General features: G+C 55.6%; 6 protein-coding genes across 6 annotated transcripts; 1 reads left to right on the top strand and 5 right to left on the bottom strand.

Moving 5' to 3' along the window:
- On the top strand, window positions 1-388 carry DQ04_07831050 (hypothetical protein; the record flags this gene model as incomplete). The annotated part of the gene is made up of 1 exon (XM_009315322.1): window positions 1-388. A coding segment is annotated over one exon (388 nt), but the record flags the coding sequence as incomplete, so codon positions are not given.
- A 340-nt stretch (window positions 389-728) lies between these two features.
- DQ04_07831040 (hypothetical protein) lies at window positions 729-1265 on the bottom strand (the record flags this gene model as incomplete). The annotated part of the gene is made up of 1 exon (XM_009315321.1): window positions 729-1265. The coding sequence occupies one exon, from the start codon at window positions 1263-1265 to the stop codon at window positions 729-731; it is 537 nt and encodes a 178-aa protein (XP_009313596.1).
- A 280-nt stretch (window positions 1266-1545) lies between these two features.
- On the bottom strand, window positions 1546-2400 carry DQ04_07831030 (hypothetical protein; the record flags this gene model as incomplete). Its single annotated transcript, XM_009315320.1, has 1 exon — window positions 1546-2400. One exon carries the CDS (start codon window positions 2398-2400, stop codon window positions 1546-1548), a length of 855 nt encoding a protein of 284 aa, XP_009313595.1.
- A 232-nt stretch (window positions 2401-2632) lies between these two features.
- Window positions 2633-5146, bottom strand: DQ04_07831020 (hypothetical protein; the record flags this gene model as incomplete). The annotated part of the gene is made up of 1 exon (XM_009315319.1): window positions 2633-5146. The coding sequence occupies one exon, from the start codon at window positions 5144-5146 to the stop codon at window positions 2633-2635; it is 2514 nt and encodes an 837-aa protein (XP_009313594.1).
- A 391-nt stretch (window positions 5147-5537) lies between these two features.
- On the bottom strand, window positions 5538-5996 carry DQ04_07831010 (hypothetical protein; the record flags this gene model as incomplete). The annotated part of the gene is made up of 1 exon (XM_009315318.1): window positions 5538-5996. One exon carries the CDS (start codon window positions 5994-5996, stop codon window positions 5538-5540), a length of 459 nt encoding a protein of 152 aa, XP_009313593.1.
- Window positions 5997-6461: 465 nt separating this feature from the next.
- On the bottom strand, window positions 6462-7235 carry DQ04_07831000 (hypothetical protein; the record flags this gene model as incomplete). The annotated part of the gene is made up of 1 exon (XM_009315317.1): window positions 6462-7235. One exon carries the CDS (start codon window positions 7233-7235, stop codon window positions 6462-6464), a length of 774 nt encoding a protein of 257 aa, XP_009313592.1.
- Window positions 7236-7995: the final 760 nt, after the last annotated feature.

The raw sequence follows: 7995 nt of genomic DNA, 5'->3' as shown, positions 1-7995 counted from the left end.
AAAAAAAAAAGATGGGCGTGCCCGCGTGCTGCAAGCATCCCCATTTGTTGTGCCGCAGAGCCAAACCAACAACAAGTTGCAGCAGACCTTCCAGCGATGCAACTGCAGGCCCACAGCCCAGTGCGGCACGTCAATACTCACCGTGCCACCACGGCGACACGAGCTGTGGAGGTCTAATGAGGCTTCATTGCCAATCTTGCTGGCACACCTTACCTCCGTCCGTAACAGTGCAGCCATACACCCACACACACGTATATGTATATATAAGCGGAAACACGGAGCTCACAGCGTCGCAAACATCATGCATGCTGCAGCACGCTTAGGGAAGCATTACACGACCAAAACGCAGAACACGTGGAGCACACAAGTAGCACCGTCATTGGCATGATCCTTTTTTTTTTGCTTTTAGATTGTCTGTCAGAGAGAAGCAAGAAGAGGGAAAGGGCTGCAGCACGCATACACGGGACTATCAGTACGAACCGCAACGAAGCACTTCTACATTTTTCTTCAGACATTGCAGCTAACAAATAAGCAGAACGGTGACACACCAAAAGGGAGAGGAGGGCGATGAATCATCCAAGGGCACACCCTTGGAGAACTCCTCCCACGCACCCCCGGGCCCCCTCCGACTCCGCTGGCAGAGAGAGAAGCCGCAACAGCTACAGCATCAACCGCCCACCATCCGCGGCCACCATCAGTACCCCCCTTCACTCTTGTTCGCGTACGCATTACGCACCAAGTCCTTTCTTGCCGTGTCGAGTAATCGCAGTGTTAAACTGCTCCTCCAGGTTACCATTGATACGCTTCAGCGTGTTGGCGTCCGCGGCGAAGGTGTCGTGGTGCGACACCTCGCTTTTCCCGCCACCCATCAACCGTGCAAACTTCGCGCGCTTCCTCTCGTTGCCATCAAACACGCTGGTGTGGGCGTACTGCCCAAGATCGACATTATCCTCGTTGCTGGTGTTGTGAATCTGGTCGTCGCCATGTGCATCTCCACGATCTCGCTTTGCGCCGCCCCCTGTCTCCTGCTGCGGGCGTGGGAGGTATGAGCGCAGCGCATGCCTTGCACTCTTGGCAGCGGCTGCCACCTCTGAGGTTGACGAAGAAGACAGGGCCTCTGCTTCCAACTCTTTGAGTGCTGCAACAGCAAACAACAGCAGGCCGTCTTGACGACACGGCAGCTCGTCCGGCTGCAACCCGCGTGCCTCTGCGAGTTGCGCCGCCGCCTCCCGCATCTCCCGCGCAGTGCCCTTGAGTGATGTCATGCTCAAAGACAGGTGAACACAAGCTGCCCGGTGTGTTTGTGTGTGGGACCTTCCTTCCTTTCTTATGGCGTTGTGCAACAGAGGAGAGACCGAGGCAGAATCCGCTTAAACAGCTGGAGGTGATGATGAACAAAAAAGCAATGGGGATTTCTTTTTGTTTTGTACCTTCTTCGCCCTTCAACCAAACAATACACGGGCTGCGTCACGCCAACGCGAATGCAAACAATAACGCGATTCTTCTTCACACCTATTCCATGGGAAAAGAACTGATGTGTCCGCGTCAGACGACTTCTTTCTCTTCCTTTTGGGGGCGAATCGTCCGCATCCGTGAGGTGTCAACCTTGATGCTGTCTGTTGCAGCAGCAACGTCCAACACCACTCGGCCACGCGACTGTGCCAACACCCGGTCCCGCAGCTCTGAGTCCTCGAGGGTTTTGTACTCCTCACGCCGCTGCCGCAGCCGCTCAAAGAGCACGCGTTGGTCGTCATAACTCATCCGCGGCTCAATGCTCGGCGGGGCACCATCCTTCGGGTGTACCTTCACCGTCAGACGGCTCTTCTCGTTCTTTCCAGAGTACTTTGCGATGGTCCCCTCCATTAGCTTGCCACAGAACCACAGCCCGACCTGGTCCTCACGCTGCAGCTCCTGCTTCTTCCACTGTGGGTCAAGGATGGCACGGCAGTGGTAGATAACGAGACGATGGTCCTCGTCGATGTCGGGGTTGTCATGTAGCTGGTAGAGGGACTCAATAGCGGCGTCACGGCCGCCACCAGGGACACTGCATTCCTCGGGGAAGAGATCCTCAGTCATCTTCCGCAGCTTCTCGGCGTAGCAGTCAAACTCCTCCACTGTGACGGGTGTGCTCTTGTCCTTTAGGCGAGTGTATGTCTCTTCAATCATGCACTCGTAGGCTGCCAACGTGTCAACGCGAGCACCAGCAACGTCAGACTTCCACTTTCGCCGCGCCTCATCGATGAGTTCGCGGGCGGAAAGAAGCTGCAGTCTCACCTGATGACGGGCGTTCTGCATGTGGCATATCTGCTGCGCCAGTTCGGGGGAAATGTCCGTTGAGGCTGTGCACTCAAAGGCAAACTCGTCTGGGAACGTTGTGCCCTTCACCGTCAGCAGCACCATTGCTTGGCCCGGCTAAAGCAGTCTTCTTCAAGCAAATGGGGAAATGCGCATACTCGAGAGGCACGTTTTGTCACAACGCCGGGGGGAAAAAAAATGAGAAAGGCAAAAAAAAAAAAATCGAAAACAACAACAAGAACAACGGAGGGACCATAGAAGGTAATTCCGCATCATTTTCTTTTTTTCCCCTTCCTTTTCACCCACCTCTTCAGGTTTTTTCTTTGTTTTCAAACCATTACAGCTCCTGTTGGCACAGATAGCGCAGCTCCTGTCCAAGCAGCGTCCGCCGAAGCGGGTGCGTTGCTGCCGAGGCCTCATTCTCGCGCGCGGACCGCTCGAGCACCACGTTGAGCGCCTTCACCCAGCGGAGCGCCTTCGCGAGGTGCTCAGCTCCCTCCTCTGTGACCCTGCCCGCACCGTGGCAGAGCTGCAGTACAGCCCGCAGGACTAACAGGTGTGTGTCCTTGCACGTAGCGAGAAGCTCCTCCGCTGATTTCGTCTGCTCCACAGAGCTTGTGCTGAGGTATTCCGCAAAGAATGCTATGGCACGGCCCCATTGTTCGTCGCGCGGGTCTTCCAGTTGCAGATCAACGACGGCGAGGCTAAACAATTCTGCAAAGACCGCATCAATGTCAACATCGCCACCGGAGACTCGTAGCTCCTCTGTGAGCGCCTGTAGGAAGCTGAGTCCCTTTTGAAGCACCAAGAGTCGAAGAGAGAGAAGCGCCTCACCCCTCCGCTGCACGTCTGTTGAGTGAGAGAGAATCCTTGCAGCAGCGGACCCAATCATATCTGACGGCAATTCGCTGCGGCTCCAGTCCATGGCGTCGCAGAAGGCTATCCAGCTCTCCGCGTTCGCAGCAGCACCAGAAGAAGTAGCAGGCGGTGCCGATGACGACTGCGGCGAGGCAGTAAAGTAACAGGATGTCATCACTGCTTGCACTGCGTAGCGTGAAAGAGAATTAGGAAGCGTGAGTGCCTCGAGCACACGCTCCGAGTTGGCGTGGTAGCGTATCACCATGTGGAAATCCTCAACGAACCCGCAGAGGTGCTGGACAGCGACCATCCACGTGCTGAGAACGTGCTGCTGCTCACTCACCAGCCCGCTAGCCCGCCAGGTGCGCAGCGCACTCACAGTACACTCGTAGAACGCAACAAAAAGTGCGTCCTCACCCTGGGCGGTGTCCCGCAGCTGCACCGCGCACGCCATGCGCAGCGCCAGCGCCAGGCACCGCAGCTGTGGGCTGTGGTCAAGCGCCACCGCGCTGTCGGGGCCGAGAAGGCGCACAAGTTTCCGCACCGCCTGCGCCACGAACGCGCGGAAGACATCTTTGCCGATCCGCATCACCTGCTCGGTGTGCTTCCAGAGCGTTATCACCGGGGCCGCAAGCACGGCCTTGCTGAGGAAGTGCTCAACGGCGTATGACGCGAGGACGCTCACGTTCGAGGCGCAGAACTTCATCAGCTCGCGCCGAAGAGCATCCACGTTGCTTGCACCCGTCTTCTCCAGAAGACCCAAGTAGTCCGTAATGGGCTCACTACCGAAATTCACCACTGACCCCTTCGGCCTCACTGCGCTAGGCGTGAAGCCCTTGAAGAGCGCCTCCGCGCTGGGCTGCGCAGGCGTCTCGGCCGCGTGCCGCTTCGTCACCTCCGTGTCATCGCGCTTCTTCCGTCCACGCTTCTTGCGCTCAACGGTGACGCTCTGCGAGCTCGACGCTGCAGTGGTGGTACGCAGCGCCCCCGCCCCGCGGACCGGCACCACCAGATGCGGTGTCTTCTGCAACTCCTGCTGGCTCTGCACCTGCCGCTGATGCTGATCTTGATGTTGATGCTGGGCCTGATGTTGATGCTGGGCCTGATGTTGATGCTGGGCCTGATGTTGATGCTGGGCCTGATGTTGATGTTGGGCCTGATGTTGATGCTGGGCCTGATGTTGATGCTGGGCCGGATGTTGATGCTGATCCTGATCTTCCTGCTCATGTGGTTGGGTTTGTACGCCCGAAGGATGCGAGAGATTGGCCGCTACGACAGCCTGTGGTCTCCCTCTTGGTGGACGCGCAACAGCTACTGACGCGGCGTGGCGGCTTCCTGCATCCGCTCTGTACCCCAAACGATACTCAAGCTCTTTAATCGAACCATGAAGGCTGTCAACGAGGTCGTGTAACGAGGAAGGATCGACACCAACAACTGCAGGGGCCGGTGCGGGAGGAGGAGCAACAGGAACAGGAACCGGAGCAGCAGGGACAGGAGCAGGAGCAGTAGACAAACGCTCCTGAAGTTGTCGCCGCAAACCTTCACAAAGCTTCTTCTGCTCCTCAATCTCTTCATGAACCCTGACGAATACAAGCTTGCACGCCTCCTCACGCTCACAAACTTCCACTACAAAGGATTCAAAAACAGACTTCAGCTGGTTGTACCCCTCCTTCGCCTGTCGCTGTTCATCTTGAGCGCGTATCAACTCATCCTTGGTACGCTGCAACTCTTCCTTTAACTTCCGTAGCTGTGCCGTGTTCGGCGTCGGTTTATCACTAGCCTCGCTTCCGTCCCCTTTCGCCCGCTCAGACTCAATACCGGCCGCAGCACCAGTAGTAGCGGCAGACCTTCCCTTACTGCTGGTGCCAGCAACTTTCATCTCCGACGCGACACGCAGCGCCGCGTTGGCCTCCCGCAGCTCTCTGTTCTCCTTCAGCAGGCGCTGCAGCTCCAGTCGGCCGTCATCGGGGGGCGCGAGGGGATCGACGCTCATGTGACACACACACACACACACACACTGCCCAGGTCACTCTAAACGACAGGCGACACCCCGCCACCTTCTCCACTAGGCTTTTTTGGGAGAACAACAAAAATGGTGGATTAAGAAGGAAGCAAACAGCAAAGAGAAAAAGGAGCTTTCAATCGCGAAAACAAAGCACAGGAAAATAAATCTCAATACGGGCGCCCCGCTACAGAACAACGAGCCACGGCGACGCCGTATTTTCACGCTATGGTCGGTCCCCTTTTTTGCCTCACTATGTATCCTCTGTGCAGTGAGAGGAAAGATATTAAGAGGAAATCCACAACGGTTGCCTTCTCGGGGAGGATTAGAAGCAGTAGCAGCAGGAGGACTGAAAGTGGCAATAAGCCCTCATGCACTCCTTTCAATCCGCATCCTTGTCATTGTTTTCACTATCGGGCGTCAACTCGTCTTCTTGTAGTTGCAGCTTGAGCCACAGCCGCTTGTACCTCGTCAAGTGCCGCTCGTACTGCTGAATGAACGCGTCGCCCTGCGCCTGCCACAACGCGATCAGCGCACTATCCTCGCCCCTCGCTGCGTACGGCCGCCGCGTTGTTTCACCACTTGCGTCATGCGGCCCGATGGAGATGAGGGCGCAGCGCTGGCGCTGCCGCTCGAGCCCCACGTCGGCCCGCTGCAGTTCTTGCTCAGCGTCCTCTACAGCTCTCTCCAGCTCCGCGAGGATTGCCTCCTTTTCGTCCATGATGAAGTCCCACGCAACCAGTTCGTCGACGGCACGGGCGAGTTTCTGGATGCGTAAACATTCCTGCAGCGTCTCCTCGTTCGCATCCGTCAACCCCTGCGGCGAATGCATCAACTTCATTTTCTATGACTGTTTACTTTTTTCGTTGTGCATCCAACCAGCAACAGAAACAACAAAAAAAAGAAGGAAAGCAGAAGCAATACGCACGGAAGGGCACACACACACACACACAGAGACGCATCCACAGATACACAACAAAACGGAAGCGAGTGGGACCCCCGCCATCCACCTGTTTCTCTCAGACATATATGCTTTGTCCACACTCCATCAGGCACCTACCTCAAGCACTACTGCACCACACATTTATAATGCTACACGAGTAGACGCATGATGTCATGCCTATCCTCTACTCTTCCACACAGCACCATTCGCACACAGAGAACGAGGAGAAAAAGCGAGACGCCCATCTCGTACGTGGGCGAATGCACTCCCCGAACGCTACATGTAAAGCAAAAAAAAACGAAACATTCCCCGAAAACCCATCCCAGACAACACCAGTCCTATCACTACAACTAATGCCCCATACTACACTACATCACCTGGCTTCCTCATGCGAGTACGGAACAACCAGTCATCGTATATCTTCCGCTTCTCCTCAACAAAGTCATTCGGGTAAGGTGTCTCCCGGATTGCGGCATTCCCGGTAATTGCCATGTAAAGCAGCGCCTGGTTGAGCTCCTCCATTCGAGACATGGCAAATTGCTTGTTGTACAGGTGGCGGCAGTTCTTAGCAGCATTGTACTGTCCTTCTTTCACTATGCACCGCATTGTCATCTCGTTAACCAAGTTGGCGTGGGCCATATACACGTCACGTTCCCGCTCCAACCAATTCTTGTATGCTAAGTAGTGGTAATAGTCATTGTACTTTCCGTCGACAGGGGGCGGCACTTTTGCGTTCACGTACTTTGTCCGCGGCCACCGCCACGATGCCCACCAGTACTCCTCCGGGCACGGATTCGGCCTCGTATAGGCGTCCGTGTAATTGCGCGGGCGCAGCGGAGCAATGGGACTCGTGATGTAGTCAAACCAGCTGTCGTACTTGCGCTCCGGTGAGCTACCGAGCAGCGGCATGTCGGGGTCCTGCCCGAACTGCAGCTGAAGCACCCGCGAGAAACGCTCCAACACACTGCGCGGGGGCGGCATTGGCTTCTCGCTGTCAAACGCGGGCAGGTTGTCCCTATACTCCTCTGTCGCCATGGATGGCATGGGGATGCGCTCAAAGGGCGGGCGCTCGCCCTTGTACGCGACATGCGGGGCGTCGTCGTGGCCACCATGCGCAGCGCCATGGCCAGCGGTCATCTCGGCAGACCTACAGGCACACACACACACGCACAGAGACTCGGCCACTCGACCACTCGACCACCACTCACACAAGCAGAAACAACACAAAACCACGCTCCTACCTCGCCCGATACCCGTACTTCTATCCTTCCACACCCCCAGATGGCCTTACAAGCAAAGTGCGAAGAAAAAAAAACCGGCAGATACATGTAAAATTAGCAGACCCAGTGTACAGCAGGACACACACAAGACGCATAAATCAACAGCTGCCCCATATCACGTCTCTGGTGTTATCAAAATTTTCTCGCTCACCTCCACCTCAACGAGAAAAAAAAAGAACACACCCTAACCCAAAAAAAAAGCTTTTTGCACCCATTCCCAATAATAATAATAGAAAAAAGTAATAAAGAGCGAGGAAACACACAAAACAAAAATTAAGGCTGGAGTTGCCCAGGACACTCAGATATTCCTACATGCCGTCCCAGGGACTCAGTCAGGGTCTACTTCACAACATGCTTGGACTGCTATGACCCCAAACCGAACAGACAAACCCCATCCGCACAAACAAACACGCATCAATCAATCAATCCTTCAGACACCAAGCAACCCAGAAACCGCAAACAACACACCATCGGCTATTTTTGCTCCCTACTCACAAACAAAAAGGGTTCACTGCAGAACTGTAATTATTCTCCCACCGACACTATCACATGCCACCACGGAGACGGAGCACAAGGTGCAGCGTCGACTCCTTCTGGATATTGTAGTCCGCCAGCGT

The sequence above is a fragment of the Trypanosoma grayi genome (genome assembly GCF_000691245.1).
Source record: "Trypanosoma grayi strain ANR4 Tgr_783_V1, whole genome shotgun sequence".
Taxonomy (NCBI): domain Eukaryota; phylum Euglenozoa; class Kinetoplastea; order Trypanosomatida; family Trypanosomatidae; genus Trypanosoma; species Trypanosoma grayi.
The sequence above is the reverse complement of the archived record's forward strand: the minus strand, read 5'-3'. Positions and strand labels throughout refer to the sequence as shown.